The sequence below is a fragment of the Motacilla alba genome, chromosome 1A (genome assembly GCF_015832195.1).
Source record: "Motacilla alba alba isolate MOTALB_02 chromosome 1A, Motacilla_alba_V1.0_pri, whole genome shotgun sequence".
Classification (NCBI taxonomy): domain Eukaryota; kingdom Metazoa; phylum Chordata; class Aves; order Passeriformes; family Motacillidae; genus Motacilla; species Motacilla alba.
Genome location: NC_052031.1, coordinates 26,542,440 through 26,559,097, shown reverse-complemented (window position 1 = coordinate 26,559,097; position 16,658 = coordinate 26,542,440). Strand labels below are relative to the sequence as shown.

The following is a 16,658-nucleotide window of genomic DNA, read 5'->3' as shown; positions in this document are numbered from 1 at the left end:
ATAGAGCTTGGAGGGGGAACTGTAGATGCAGGAAAACTCTCCTTGGCAACATAAAAAGCCTCCGTCCAGTGTGCACAATCTTCCCTTGCTGAACTTAATGGCCTGAGAAGACCACAGCACAGTAATATTTTGTTGCTTCAACTCCTAATACACTAGCTGAAAAAAAAAGTTGAGTTTATTGATATGTTTTTTTCCTTGTAAAGTGTTTTGTGCTCATGTTAGAAAGTTGGTGGTTTTGTTTTTTTTCAGATGGAACCAAATTCATTAGGTACCAGCTGCTTTCACCCAACTCCTCCTGGACACATGCCATTTCTAAAAGCTTGGTATGAATCTTTAGATTAATTCTACTGGGTGTTGTATCACATCCTTGGATTTACCACAGCATGTACTTACAAAGGTGAACTTAATATCTCAAAAAGAAGCACAGACATCAGGCCACATCTGACTCTGCTCCAGCACACCTGCAAGCAGGGCCTCCTCTCACAACACAAGGCAAAAAGAGACTGGCATGGGAGTTCAGATGGACAGCTGGCTTTCCAGGGCACATTCAGAGTATAAGCGTCACCATGATATTTTATGAAAATCTCTTTGCCAGGATTTTTTCTCCTGAAAAGCTGAGAAGCCTCAGAGGAAAAGAAAAACAATAATTATCTGCTGCTGTGGAATGCAACAGGTGCATCTTTGATTGGTCCATGTGAGTTGTTTCTACTTGATGACCAGTCATTGGGCCAGCTGTGTCGAGGCTCTGAGAGTCACGAGCTTTTGTTATTCATTCCATTCTTTTCCAGACTTCTGATGAATCCTTTCTCTATATTATTTAGTATGGGTTTAGTACAGCATTTTTAATATAAATATATAATAATATAATAAATCAGCCTTCTGAAACATGGAGTCAAGATTCTCATCTCTTCCCTCATCCTGGGGACCCTCGAACACAACCACATATAAGGGCAAATCATTGCACAAGTTACATCCCTTGAATGTAATGTGGCCCAAAGACCCAGAGGAATGATCTCTCAAATTAACTTAGGCTTAAAGTGTAGATTCAGTATTTCTTCCCTGCCCCTACCCATGCTCAGTAACCCTAAAATAAAACTTACACCCTCCCTCCACCCTGTCTGTCTACCTGGCATTACTTTCTCCATGAAAAGATCAGGAAATAAGGCAAAGGATTCCCATTTATAGGACCTGCTGGGACTGAGCCTCCCCCTTTAGCAAAGCCTGTTGGACATTACCTACATCCCACCTCCTTATTTTAGTAAATTAATTTAGTGCCTGTCCTTGAGCTATTGCTCTATATGTGAACACAAACTCCTACAGGAATAGCTTTATGGGTAAACTTCCCCCACAGCTTTTGTTCCCAAAGCCCTTGCTTATAAGTCCCCCCTGGGAACAGTTGCTGTGCTGCATCCCATTCAGGCTGTGCTTTTGAAATGTTCCCCACAGGAAAGTCAGAAGTAGGTCCTTGCTGATGGTCTTTCTTTTGAAAAGCAAGAGGAAACACTTCAAGGGAAGTCAGTGAGGTCAACAAAAACCAGCAGCAATAGTAGTCTCACAAATAAACAAGAATGTGATGCAGAGAGTTTTTCTGCAGAATTTTCCAGAAGTAAAATAAATTGGAATACAGAAGTGGATGTAGTTCCCATAGCAAATCAATGATGTAAAACATTTAAATATTTACCAAAATTTCAGCAGCTGATGAGCTACCAGAGAAGCTATTTACTATGAAATTTTGACATTAATTTGCTCCCTAAAATACTGAGATGTTAATTGCAAAATGCACTGCATCAGTTACACACCATGGGTTAAGAAAGTAACTGTTTAGCAGGGAGATATTTGAATATTTTGTAAGGCTTTGCTATTTAGAAACTCTTTGCTTTTGCAACTCATGACAGTCTTCTCTATCCTCTGGTTAGCCACAGCAAAAGAGAAAAACCCCCACCACAAGGCCTTTGCAAAATAAAAACATCCTCTGTTTTGTCAGGACTTCCAGCTTCCCTTCCATTCCCTTCAGCTCAACCAGTAGTTAAGCTGATATAGCATCACTCTACAAAATAGCCTAAAGACATGTACTCAGTGCTTCCGTTTCAGGTAACATGTCAGTTTCTCCCATCACATCTAGTGGCTGAGTCAAAACACACTTGGATACTTGTCAGGCCATCAAGGGTTTTGCCTAAATTTTATTAGCACTTTTTTTTTTTTTCCAACTGTTGACTTTCTTTTCCCTTTTTCTAACAGTCTTCCTGGGATGAATATCTCTCAATTAAAGAGGAGATCTGAACTGTGTCCTTAACACAAGTTCTAACCTAGTTAAGTTTGCCCAGCTGTGCCTGGAAGGCTGCATCCCCACTGAAATCTGACAGCCTTCAGCCTGTCAAAGCAGACACACCAAGCTCCTTACTGAGCAATCATTAAAAAAAAAAAAAAAAATGTTCTTTTTTCAGCAGCCTTATTTTACCACCCAGGAAGAGTCCCTAACCTGGTGCTTATTGCACACATAAGATATGCAGCTCTACACCTTTGCTATTCCTGAGATTTGAATAGTTTAGCTGTTTAATTCCCAATGTTTTGGGTTTTTTTTCTGTTAATGTTATCCAAACTAATCATTCTAGTTTCTTCTATGAAGTATATGTCAAAAGCTGAATTAAAATGTCAAAGAGAAGGAAAAGACAAATTAATACAAAAAGGGCTTTCTCCCACATAATCTAGTTCAAGGTCAGACTCTCAAGGGATCCAGTGGCATCCTTCCACAATATCCCACCAGACAGGACTTTGCCCTTTGGCCAGCAAATGTCAGGGCTCTGCCTAATCATCAGAAATTCCCGCAACCAGCAGAGTTCTGGAGCAAAGATCTGAATCTGTCAGCACCTGGGTTTACTGAGACAATGCTGCTACATGCCTCACTGAGCACAGTTACATTCAAAACAATATGCTTTTCATCATTTATACCTCAGGCACTGACTCCTGCCTATTGGTATGTTTTTGCTCTGTCACTGTTCTTTCTGCAGGTGCTGTTGGATCGTCAGTGAACAGGAAGAATGGTCAGGCAGGTGGGCAAGGTGTCACTTTCATATAGAAGACTTTCACTATACCCTGTTCCATGTGAGCAGGGCCAAAACTGCACTGCCCTGAAACCTTTACTAAGAGGCATGACTTCAGCTTTTGTGCTTCTTTCAGGGCACAGCAATTGGCCGGACACAGCATCTGACCTGGGACATCATAACTGAGTTCACTCACTCTACAGAGCTGTTATGCCATCAGGAGAACCAGTGTGAACTGTGTCATTTCAAAGCCAGCCAGCTGAGTTTGAGGATGTTTCTCTGGCATCCCAGAGACTCCAGCATCTCAAATATGGTATTTGAATACAAGATTATGTCACCTATTTTGGACACATTGGCTAACGTTCAACCTATTGAAAAGTAAGAGGAACTTCTTCCCATTGGTCTTCCTGTATGAGCTTCTGAATTACTCACCATCATCCAGAAAGTGGTAAAATTATATTTATGACTACTACATAAAATTCAAACAAGACCTTTATTTACATTAGGTTTTCAAGCAGTGGGTGTAGCAACATACATAACAAAATTTCATACTACATTTTTTTATAGGTAAACAGGTTGAAAAACTGATCTACAGAATCAATTTGTCAAAACTGGCTAAGCAGAAAATGTGTTAACTCAGCTTAAGAGTACTCTGTCAATTTTACATCATCTTCTATCGTTCAGAGTATTTCTGATGTCCTGGTTATAAAAACAGAATGCTCATGCAGGTTAATTTACAGTGAACTCTCTAGTAAATTTTATCTTCTTCACTTGTTTAGAAGAGCATGTCAATACTCTTCCCCCCCACCTTGTCTCACAAAGCAATTACGAGTCCAAATAGGGAGAAAACTCGATCAGGAGATAAAAAAAAAAAAAAAAAAAAAAAAAAGATTTAGCAAGACAAGGAGTCAGAACTTTCATTCTGTGGCTCACTGAATTAGAATCTCTCATTCTGTAGAAAACAAGTTGTACTGTAAAGATTAAGCAAGTTCTTTTATTTCATACTAACATTATGCAGCAACCAATATGAGTGTCTAGGTAAACAGAGACTTTGTGAAATGTTTTGCTGCAAAGCTGACCAGTAATGCACAAAAATGATAAAGTCATCAACTCTGCTTATTGCCAGAAATAAAAAAAAGGCTTCAGGAGCAAATAACACTGATCCATACTGTACTGTGCTCAAGCACTGGTCAACAAAATCTATTAAATTACATGGGTGGGAAAAAAATCCAGAGCAGCTTTGTTATCTTACTTGTGACACCTTATTTAAATTTCAGGCATTACTTCTTTATATCAGCATAAATATGTAGCCTTCTACAGGTTTTATGATGTGGTTACAGACATAAAAATGTTATAGTAGAAAGCAAGAGCTAGTTCAAGGAATTCCAGACTTTGAAATCAGCAAGATACAAAGCTAAAATTCATATGTTCCTTTTCAAGTTATGAATACTTTCACTAAAACATAAATATTTTAACATATATTATTTTTTCTGACATTCAAAATTGTAAAGTCAATATGGCAGAATTATTGTTAAAAGCACATATTTACAAATATTCTTTTTTCCATACATAAAGTATTTGGCATAATTATAACAATCTTACTGCATACACAACTGTTTGCTTCTTTTTCACATAATGGTACACTCCTTATTAAAATTTACCAATTATGTACAAAAATACTTGAACATTTATTATAGAAAACTTCTATAACTACTGTCAACAGCTTGTAACTGCTGAAGGTTTAATTGAGAGAATATAAAAAAGTGGTCACTTTCTTCCAGTTAAACTATCAACAAATCAAACACAGCTAAGATCAACATGAGCTTCCCAACAAAAGAGGGAGAATATTTTTAACAATATGATTTAAAATGCAGTTCACGCATCTGTTCCCAAGCACATTTAAACAGTCAATAAAAGAAAGAGGATACAAAACATACATACAGAAGGTGCTTTTTTCTTCTTTTTCCTCCACATTCCTATGTCTTGGCATTAGCTTTCCAGAGCTCTTCAGATGCCAGTCACTAAAATACAACCTAAGGCCGAACACCATTCTCAACAATAAAGATGATGGTGATGAACTCAAGCTACAAAGCAAATCAAAAGCTTGGCTCCAATGGCTCATACACATCCAAAGAACTGTTCAGAATTTTTGCTAGATTTTTACAAAATTATTAATGACCTGCGCAATTAGCTTTTGAAATATACGGATTGTAAACCAGCCATTTGTATGTTTACATGTGAGCCAAAAATTGGCTCGTTTAGTGAATTGCCTTGATAATAGTACTGACTCTTGTACACAAGTTAAAGGAACAATTGAGTTGTACCTATTTCATACACAGATTGTATTTTATGGTGAACTTTCAAGAACAGCAGAGAGCATTCACTAGAAAACTCCTAGCTTTAAAAAAAAACCCCAAAACTAAAACAAAAAAAATACATTAACTGGAAGAATAAAAGTAAATTGCACCTCAAAAATAAAAAGGATGTGTCAGGTACATACACGAATGGCACAAAACCTTTCCAGGATTCACCAGAATGGTGCTGTACGCTGAATGAAATACAGGTATTTTTCCGTCTTAAAAATAACATAAGCCAAGTGTGTGTTTCAAAAATTCCAAACCACATTCTTACAACAGTCCTCTGCTGTATAACTTGCATTTAGTCTCAGTTTTGCCACATACATTTGAAATGACCAGCCTGTTCATCAGGTAAGAGAAACAACTTTCAGCCTACTTGCAGAAACATCCTAGTCTACGGACTACTTTGTTAGAAAGCGTGCATTTATCTCTAGTAGTAAAGATCCAGTCAGTATATTCTGCATTTTGTAAGAAGCATTCAGCTAACTCAGATGAGAGTTGTAGGGTTTTAGATTTTTCAAATAAAAATAAAGTACAAATAAAAGCATTTATCAGTATTCACCACCATGAAATTAAAAAAAATCCTCTCATTCATGCTTCCTGCAATATCTGGCAACCTAAATTAGTAATTTCATTTCAAATGTGCAACATAATATTAATAAGCATTTTGAAATTACTCAAAAGAAAAGGTGGACAAAATATTAAAGTGCCTAACTAAATGAGTTTTACCATTTTTAAAAAATATTATTTCTTAAAGAGTAAAGAATGTGCTGCAATTAAATATAAAAGTGGCTTCTCATAGCTGAGAGACTTTGCGGGGCAGAGGCCTGGGCCGGGGAGCCTGCTCAGTCCTCCTGCTGCTGTTTTCCAGGTGGTTTGGCCGAGGCAGCTGCGGCTTGGGCGGCAGCGCCGGGGGCTCTGCGGCGGGCGGGATGGACAGGCTGTGAGGTAGAGGAACGGGGCGTTTCAGAGTCCGCTCGTACACGCTGTAAGGTGGCGGGGTTTTGCTTTCTTTCCTCACAGGCTCCTCAGAAATGCTGTAGCTTGGCACAGTCACTGCTGGTTCGCTGCCTTGGCTTTCAAAGCCTGATGTTTCTGATGTGCTACATCGGCTGAGCGAGGAGATGCCGCTGCTGTAACTCCCTGACAGCGCCGGGGAGTTGGATATGAGCCCCGAGGAATGGTACTCCACTGGAGACGGTGTGAATGATTGCACAGAGCCCTGCTCAAAAGAAAGGGCAGAAGGACAATTCACCTGGCATATAGAAGGGAGTCCCACAGAGAGTGTTTCTGTGCTCAGACTGAAAACATACGTGGATACAGTGCACATAATTCTGAGCTTTGATAAACAGAAATGGTTGTGTCCCTGTTTAACCAAGACCTGGTAAGAAACTGAAAAAAAGCTAATTTCAGTAGTGCCTGAGTACACCTTAGATAGTGGATATGCCAGTAATTCATATAAATGGAAATAAAACTGCTTTTAAATGTTATCTTACTATCATAATACCCTGGAAAAATCTGGAAGTCTTTAGAATACACCCTTACTTTTTCCAGCTGGAAGTGGAATACATCACTGGGCCCAGGGCATACCTGGGGGTATCCTGCCCCCTAATGCCAAAGCCCAGCCACTGCTGCTACTGCAGGCTCTCATATTCCAAATTCAGTTTTCAAAGCTTTTCCTCACAGCTTTTAGTGCATTGCCGTGCAGTGAAAAGTGCACTTATATCATGGCATCGTTTCTGAGTGTACCATAAAACCAGTGTTGGGGGAGTAGCACAAAGCAGGTGTCAAGGTAAGAGCCACTGCTGGGTGCCAGCCCCCTTCTCTGCTGTTCCTGCTCCCATTTGGGGCAGCAGCAGAATGGCAGGAGATGACAGCATCACCACCCTTCCTCTCCCCCATCTCCCAGGTGTTCCTTAGACATACAAACACAACACACCACGTGTGCCTCAGGGACAAGGGCCCTATGGAGGACACGGGTGGCCAGAGGCTGCACCAGCAGCCTCACAGGTCAGTGAGGGATGGTGAGGGACCAGGAGCTGAGGGCCCAAGCAGCAACAACAGTGCTGATGACACATAAAAGGCACGGACAATAAAGGCCTACCTAAAACCACTGAGCAGTTCTAGTCCAGTGAAGCAACTTCAACTGAAAACTGTGAAAGGTTAGCCCACGCTTTCCCAGTTAAAATTTTTTTGCAACATATCTAATTATGACTGGAGTAATCTGAGACAATCCCAATTTATTGGCCTCAAGCCTCAGGCTAAAAAAGGGATGGAGAAATCAAAATAAAGACAAATTTCCCGTTCTTGTTAGACTGGTTGATGCTCAGTTGCTCAGCTTGACGTGAGAGTGGGAGCCATGCAACAAAGGATGGGAGTGGAGGAGGAGAGGGGCAGGGGTGTACAGAGCTGGCTGCACTGACTTTATGCTGTTGAGACAATTTTAGTTATCCATCTAGGACTGCATCCACAGAGCACTGAAATCAATGGAGGAAAAAAAAATCTTCATTTACATCAGTGGGTTTTGTATTAAGATGGTTTTCTCTGGTAGCACACTGTTAGAAGAAAGGCTAAAATCTGAGCCCTGTATATGGCTGTGGAAAAGCAAAGTGAGTTTTATTTAAAGCTCAACACCTGGTGAAGAAATTTCAGACTTTCTCAGGAGCCTGTTTAACTACTTGTTTCATGTTCCATTCTTCTGTATGTGAGGAGGCTGCAACTGCACTCCTACTCCCACAAACACCCACGGTCAAGGTTTTCAAATAAATTATTTGGCTCCAGTTCCAAGAACACTGGACACTTGGAGTAAGTGACCATATATAAGATTTAGGGCATTTGCTTTTGTCATTTAGAACTATGGCAAATATGTAAAGCCTGCACGGGTAACCACTTGGTTCCGGTAAAAAAGCATAGACTACTTTTACCAGTAGCAAGTAACAGTCTAGGCACCAAAACAGTCTGGAAATTCATGGATGCTCAAAGCGAGATCCAGCAGTTCTCAGAAGTATTTTGGGCCAGCATTGCTCTTCCAAGCAGCAATCCAGACTTTGTAAAATGCTTAAATTCTGTCCAGACCTGTAGAAGAAGAATGTTAGGACAAGCTTCAAACATCCCTAAGAATCATTAGTGGTCACGCCAGTATGTGTCCATTAAGGAGGAAAAGGAAGGGTCACTCATCTTTGGACAAGATCCTAATGTTCTAAAGAGCTTCCTAGTAAGCAATTAGGGCAAAACTTGGGGTTGGTGCTCACTTCAGCAGAGTGGTAATAGGACTATGGGGCACTCTAATGGTCAGCAGAAATGCTTTGTTATGAATTTGGACCATTGTTCAGAAACAGGTAGTAATGTTACAGGCTTAAGGGAAGGCAAACAGGATAATGAGTGTGGACTTGTAATTAGGGACCTCAAGGGGAAAGGAAATACTTTGGGGTGCTGTTCTTCTCCTCAAGCAATGTGTATCTCTGCAGTATTAGTAAGGCATTGGGTTGCTGAGGGGTTACTTTGGCAGGGCTGCTTCCCTCTCTCCTTGCATCTGAGTGACCAAAACACCAGTCATGCTCCTTTCTATCTGCTCTCCTTCCATGTTGTTGACTCTTATATTTCTACCTACATAATCATCTCTGCTTCAGTGAGGTGGCAGAGGCTATCCCCAAGACCAATGACACACACTCTGCCAGCACCAGGGTTTGCCTGGAATAAGCAGGCTGCATGTTTGTGTGCTCCAATGCTGCAGAAAACACAGATTTCCCAATCAAGTTTCCCAGAAAAAAAGCAGGTACCAGTATGTGCGTACCAACACACACAAACATCTTGAAATAGAAATGAAACCTGCTCAGTTTAGCCTGGATCTTAAATTACTTTGGATGTTTCACTACCAGAGAAGAACCAGTGCTTATTCACAGCCTATGCTTAATGTGTCCTACTGGCAGGTGTCAAACTACTCACATCTTCTTACAACCACCCTGGATCATCCTGCAGAGGTAAATGGGTATTAAAATGATTAAAGCAGGAAATACTCTCTAATGGACCCTCTAATCTAACAGCTCTGAATGCTGGAAGAATAAAACAAATGGGTTGTACAACAGGTTTTCCTGGCACCTCCCCTTCTTCCATGCTGGAGACAGAATACTGGTTTTTGTACAGTATGTGATAAGAAAAACAAAACACAATATAATCCCAAATAATGCACATTAAATATGTACCATCTACCCCACAACACATGAGATCTGTCTCACAAAGGCGATTCCCTGCAATAAGACAGTACCTTCATTGGTGATCTTCCAGCAGGAGAAGGGGAAATGGAGGCTATGTGTCTTGCTGGTGATGCTGTAAAGGCAGAAAGATTTCAGTCCACTTGTGGCATTACAATTTTCACTAAGAAATCTTTTTAAGTGGATAGGAGATAATTAGATACATAAACATTATCTCTAGTTCTTTTGGCTGATGGCCATAGTTCTCTATGGCTGTAAATAGTTTTAGAGATTTTGTTTATTTTGCTTTGTTCTCTGGATTATCTTGCAGTGCAACCAAGTATAAAAAATTTCTGCATCTGCTTTTTCTGACAAATTTTGTATCACTTTAAATTGATTTATATTCTACGAAATGATAACGAGTTAAAAAAAGAGTCAGTGTAACAATTCCCCCTTTTTGTTCTTAAGAAATATATTTTGTATTTGTAAGTCAAATAAGGAAAACAGAAAATACATAATATACTTATATCAAACATTTACCTCCAAATATTTAGAAACATGACTGGACAAAGTATAATAACAAAATGTTTACTCACTCCTTTGAGAGCAATTATATTTATAGTATCACTTGAACAGCCTTTCCTTTAAAAGGAAATTAACCTTTTGAAAGGCAAAATGCTTATAGTAACAGAACTGATGTACCTTCATGAATGCTGGGCATTTTCTGGCCAGTAAGATTCTTTGTGGTTAATGATCATTTCTGATCGCTAACCTCCAATTATCATAAAATCAAAAGACTAAATTTGATCATCCCTCCTCATACTAACATGAACTGTCTGAAACTGCTCATTCATTAGTGAAGGGGCAGAGTATTGGAAACTGCAGAGAACATTAACGAGATGAAAATACCCACAGAGGCAGTTCTACAGTCTTTCATGTAAGAAATCAAATAATAAGTTAAACTGCCCAAGAAGTTAAACATCAGAGTGGAAAGAATCTAAGCCCTCAAGTACTGGAGCTTTACCTGAGATGTCCATTAACTCACCAGTCTGTGCAGGTCTTGGTGGTACAGGAGGAGATATAAGCTTTCCACTTTCTGATGTGTTTCTGGCTTCCTTCCCACTGTCCAGGCTCCAGCTGCTGGGGGTGGTGTTTACAGCTGGAAGAGAAAGGAAAAACTGTCATAGGCATCAACACTTCCAGTTCTCTGACTTGCTTTTATCCACGAGTGTAAACACAGACAGAATGAAAATGCCTAACAACTTAATAAGCATGTCTGAAAAGCTCTTGTGATTACATCTGCACTTGCAAAGCTCTTAAACAGCAGCCACCAATCTCATGAATGCCTGATGGATGCACCTGGCCCTCAGGTCAGTTTGTGACCAGCAGTGTCAGCCATCAGCAGGAGCCGCAGCTAAGATTGCACTCTGGTGCACTGCAAATCCAGTGCAAAGGGAGATAAGCTTGAAGCCTTTTCTTATAATCAGTTTATCTTTGCACCAGACTCCTAGTTAGAGGTTTCCAGGCAGAACGGAATAGACTATTCATAAACTGTTCCCATTAACTCATTTTATATACAGAAGGGACTAGAGAAAGGAACTCTCCAAATTCCTATCGACCTCCTTCACAAAGCCTTCTGTGCTAACATTCCTTTTGTTGCCTGCATAGACTACAAATCGAGAATTGAGAGAAGGTGGAAAGAAGGGTGCAAAATGTAGGGAGTAAAAACTGGAAGAAATTAAAAGTGTCTGACAGCAAAAAATATCAAATTAAGAAATTGTTACGGACTTAGAAAATTTCTGTACACTTCGTATCTGTGGTCAAGGATCTCTGCTTGATTATGTAAATTGACTACCACCTTGACATGCATACAAGTGGCTGTTTTCTTTGTCTGTTACCCTGATCAGATTCTATGATTTTAACTGAATGATCCCATAAAGTCTGGAACATCTTCCTTGACAGAACTGGATTATCTCATGTCATCAAGATGTCACCAATATTGGAAAGAAGTCAGACAGACAGAAAGAGAGGGCATTTAACATGGGCAGGACAAAAGCTAATTTGAAAAATATTACTCCCATTACACTTCTTAAAAACAAAAAAAAGGAGTTGAAAATAACCACTTCAAACTTTCCATTCATTTCCCAAATACTCCACAAAAAAATCCCCCACCTTAAAAGCCTCAAACCTCTTGCTTTGCCATGACAGTTTCCTTCATGTTTACTTGTTTCAATTGTGAGTAGAGAATCACATGCAAGGACCCTGTGTTTATTTACAAAGATGAAATGAAAAAGCAAAGTATTGTTGCTCACTGATGGCATCAATTAGCACTATTGTAGCAACTCTGAGAGCTCTCAGGACTGCAACCCCACTACACACCAGACTTAATACAATGAGTACAGTAAAAATAACACTGGTCTCATATCTGAAACAATATTATTACAGTATAATTACACTTTAGTTGACCCTGGGATCAATGAACAGAATAAACTGTTTTCTAGAGGATCATTTTGCTTTTTTATTGCCAAAATATGCAATACAGTATTTGCTTTTTATTGTAAGCTTTCACCCAACAGCATGGCTTTGCCTTCATCCTAAAAATCACCTGGCACCAGACATAGGTACTTAAAATGCCTGAATCTCTTGACAAGCCAATTTTTTTTCTTTTAAGTCATCAAAGCAGTCAGTTTTTTGGACTAAAGGCTAAAGCCTTCAGGAGAGACTACTTCATTTTAACAATTCTGTAATGTACTTGGCTGCATGGGCCAGTGGGAAAGTTTTGCCATTTCCATGTTAAATTATTTCATATGTTTTTCAGCCAGGTGAAAAAATTCCACCTGTGTTTTCATAAAAATGTAAACACAAAAATACCTACAATACACAGCTTTTATTAAAAAAAATCTGATTCCTGGTCAGTACTTATTACAGTATATTATTAAAATAGTTTCTATACATTTATTTTACTGTATCCTTTATTCAGCATACCACAAAGATACCCAAATGAAATGATGGAGCATATTATTGATGGGAGGCACATAATGAAATCATGGTAAACAATTACTATGATAACAATATTGGTTTTCCCCCTATGCAAAATTATAGGAGGCAATATTTTTTCTATGGAAATACATACATTGCTCATTTACGCTAATTAAAAACAAAACCACCAAAATGTAAGAAAACACAAACTGGTGTTTTCAATCCAAATATCATCAGAAGCACACTGAGTTATAGCTGATAAACGGGACTTGCAGGTACCAAACTTTAGGACTTTGTCCATTTCTTTACCTTCTCTTTGCCCCATTCTCCAGAAGTTGGCTTTTCCCCACACATGTCTCTCTTGAGAAGCAGAAAGGACAAGTCTCACAGGCAGTCTGATGAAACCTGCTGCTCCATCACCCCCTCCTGCAAACTTCCGGGCCTTATTTTAGTGCAAAATTCAGTTCTCCCCTTTTTGGCAAAGTGTTTTGACACTTAGATTTGTTAGCATAATTTATTTAGTCAGTTAAAATGTTTTGACACTGGGAGATGACAGCATGCACTCAAAAGAACTGGCATTCCGCTGGAACATGATTGAGTAATTAAGTTTTCATTCTTCAGAGATTGGCATATTGTAGCATGTCAGCTTACCTTTGTCAGAGCCGGGCAGATTGGAATCACTTCGTGGCAAAGCACCATCTCCAATGTGATTAAACAGCATTCTCTGTAAATTGAGAATAGCATGGTTTACACACAGCTCCTGTTGTATTTCAGTAGCCTCTAACAAAACAAATATATTTTTGTTATTATCCCCCCTCATGCCCAAGTCTGCTTAGGAGGAAGAGTGATAAACATCACATTAGAACATAAACAGTTTAATTAAAATTATGTGTATACAGATAGGGAATAGACTAGTTTTCTGAAAATTGTACACACAGAAATTGGAGGAAGCATTATTATGTACTGAGTTCTGACAGTTTCCAGCACCTTAAAAAACATAAAAAAGCTCATTCCTAAAGAGATATCTTAATAGATTACTTAAAATAATTGCAATAATTTCATTACAGAATCAGGATCTGAACAAGATAATATTCAAGTTATGGCTGTTACCTAAGAAAAGCATTGTGTATTGTTTTCCAACCCTGACTTTTTTGGTAGCAATCTTTTTACTTCTCTTGTGGATAAGAGCTGACTCATAAAGCATGTTTGTATTTAATTTTCTTAAAATCCATTTTGTTTACAAATCACAGTAAATGTATGAAAAAAAATTCTACCATTTATTTAATTTGATGGCATTCAAATAATCCATGTGTCACTAGTTTGTCTTGAAAACATATATAAACAGTATACAGTTAATCCTACAAGTAATTCAGACATACTTTCCAGAGGAAATAGGAACAGATAAATGTGGGGTTTTTTCTTACTTTCTTTATCCTTTAAAAGCAAGATCAGATGATCAGTGAAATCCAAATAAAAACCACTTATTGTGTCTCTTTTCAGTGTTCACAGAGCACTGAGCCAAGTTGGTGAAGCACTATGCTGGGGTTCTACAGGATGGCAAACCCAGCTGCAAAGCGATCATCATTGATCCAACATGGTGCAGCTTTGTGTTACAACGTGAGGAACAAATACTTTAGCTCAATTCAACTTCACTTTAAACATCTGAGAGACAGAATGCTTTTGGTACACTTTGAGCTACAGTAGGTGTGCTGTCTGTCATATGAGAGTCATTCTGGGTCAGGTAATATCTGTTTTCCTGGAGTTACCATTAAACTGAGGTGTTAAACCTACGTATGTACTCTGATGTGACAGAGAGTGTGACCATATGTTCCTGCCTGGTCTGGAGTGAGTGTTCACTGCCTAGTGAGTCTGCAGTGCAGCAGGATGTGATGGACAAGTGTTGAAGTCCATTTTCTGTTGCAAAGGTAAAGAGCAACGGCTGAAAAAGCAACTGAAATTGGAGGAGATAAAGAGACAAAAACTGAATGAAATACAGAGAAACAAAGACATACTAAAAAGAATGAGATATAAAATCATATGGAAGAACAAGAGCAATCACAGGATGTTTAATGACACACAAATAAAAACCCCAAAAATGTGAAATTCAAAAAGCTTCAATAGGAAGAATAATAGCGCAAAAAAATTAAGGAGGCTTGTTGACCAATCAATGACAGCAGCCATTCCTCTTCAGAGTATGGGAAGAGCTGGAGAGACACTGTACAACCATTCAGGCAGAGATCACAAAGCAAGCACAAATGGATGTTGACTAAAAACAGCTGTACATAACCTTGAGCATCAATTTCAATGAGGAAGCGGATGAAGTACTGCTGTGGTCTTGTTCTGTGAAGTCCATCAAACTTCCTTAAATAAGGTAGCTATGGCTTGAAAGACTTGAAGTTCAGGAATTTGCCTGTGAATCTCACCTCTCCCAGCCAAAACACTAATGTGAAAATTGCTTTCATCAAGCTGTATGTAACAAAGAAATTCATAAATGGGCGGTCCTTCCCCTCTCAGTATGAAGCTCCAACCAACACTGTTGAAGTGGTGTTAGAATGAAAGGAAAAAGGACAAGGAACAGTGCGAGCAGCTACATCTAAATGAGAGTTGTAGGTATCTCTAAGGTATCTCCTTACAATTGTCCTAAGGAATTCTTTTCCCTTTCTTGATCAGAAGACAGAGAGTCAGAATTTTGTTTCTGATCACAGTCTACTTTTAATGCTGAGGGAACAGCAGAGAAAGAAATTTCACCTTTCCCCAGAAAGATAGATCCTTATTTACGGTTATAAGGGCAGATAGAAACCGTCAGACCTTCTCATCTTTGAAATAAACTTCACTATATGAGCAAGTTAATTTTCTACTTACCCTCTCATGGGACACTGAGGGTAGAGACAGATTGGGAGACTTTCCTGGTGGGCGAGTCTCAGGGAGAGCGGAGACTGGGCCTACGAGCTCCTCAGCCTCCCTTATGCAATCTCGGATAGAGTGGGGGACAGAAGTCGCATTCCACTTGGCAAAGCAAGAGTTTGTAGTCTGGGAGCAAAAATGGGATAATTTTTCTTTGCGGCAAACTGTAAAACCGCTTTATTTAAAGAGCATCTCCTGATCTTTCCTGTCTGTTGTTTTGGCTCCACTAGCACTGACGAAGTGCCCAGTAGATCTATCTGCTCTAAGTAGTTCCTGAGAACTGTCCTTAAGTCTGGCTAAGCTTCAGTATTACTTCTTAAGCCCTCAGGTAATAGCATGAGGACTTAAACAGAAAAGAGATTAAAGATTAAATCAAGAGCCAATTCAATAACCTAAGAAACAAGGGACAAGAAAAGAGCTAGTTAGAAATCAATAAATAATTTCTAAAATAAAGAATCCTGGAGCTGGCTTTTATCAGCAGTAAAACTTCTGAAAGACATGAGAGTGTTGAAAGGACAGCTTTTAACACTGTATGTATGTTCTCATCTTTCTCAGCTTCAGCAAGAGGTGCATTGTATGATGGCAAGGATTAAAACAGCAGCTGTGTTAAAGAAAAGCACTTTGGGAAAATAGGTCCATTAAGAAGAAAAGATGAAATAAGGACTCAGTATTGGCCAGCTTACCAAGCTCATGTTGAATTTCAGAATACTCAAAAAATACACATTTCATACAGACTTGTCAAACAGTATTTTAAGGCAAGAACACAATACGTTGTTTTCTCTGATGTAGCAAAATGTCTATAATTTTTTGGAAACTACATTGGAAAATAGGAATTGCCACATGGAATGGGTTATCTCACAGTGGCTAGGATTAGCTTTCTCAGAAGGAAAGAAAGGGGAGCTCAGCAAGGACAACCGACACGTAAGAGTTTTTCAATGTAAGAGTTTTTCATCCTTTGTCTTTTTCTCTAGATTGAACAAATGCTTGTTGTTTCACACAAGCAGGCTGTGTCATCTGGTAAGTGTCTGCATCTCTCTCTCAATTCAGTAAGTAAACATAACAAAACAGACCTACACCTAAAAAAATTAAGCAGAAATGTGACCAAGCACTATGTACTCTATTCACATCTCTTACATCTAAGATATTTTACAGTATTTGCTTATAAAACCATAAAAAACCCCTTGAGA

At 39.0% G+C, this 16,658-nt stretch overlaps 1 protein-coding gene across 4 annotated transcripts in view; it reads right to left on the bottom strand.

Annotated features, from left to right (window-relative positions):
• Positions 1-3,515: 3,515 nt before the first annotated feature.
• The window catches only part of DOCK4 (dedicator of cytokinesis 4), a 222,853-nt gene continuing 209,710 nt past the window's right edge, over positions 3,516-16,658 (bottom strand). For 2 of the 4 annotated variants that reach the window (XM_038154588.1, XM_038154589.1), the window contains 5 exons: positions 15,430-15,597; positions 13,219-13,291; positions 10,634-10,747; positions 9,663-9,724; positions 3,516-6,620 (listed from right to left, as the gene is read on the bottom strand). In XM_038154588.1, coding sequence (XP_038010516.1) covers positions 6,195-6,620; positions 9,663-9,724; positions 10,634-10,747; positions 13,219-13,291; positions 15,430-15,597 — 843 coding nt within the window. In that variant the 3' untranslated portion in view covers positions 3,516-6,194. The remainder of the gene's footprint in view (positions 6,621-9,662; positions 9,725-10,633; positions 10,748-13,218; positions 13,292-15,429; positions 15,598-16,658) is intronic. The other 2 variants (XM_038154590.1, XM_038154591.1) reach the window with 2 other exon arrangements.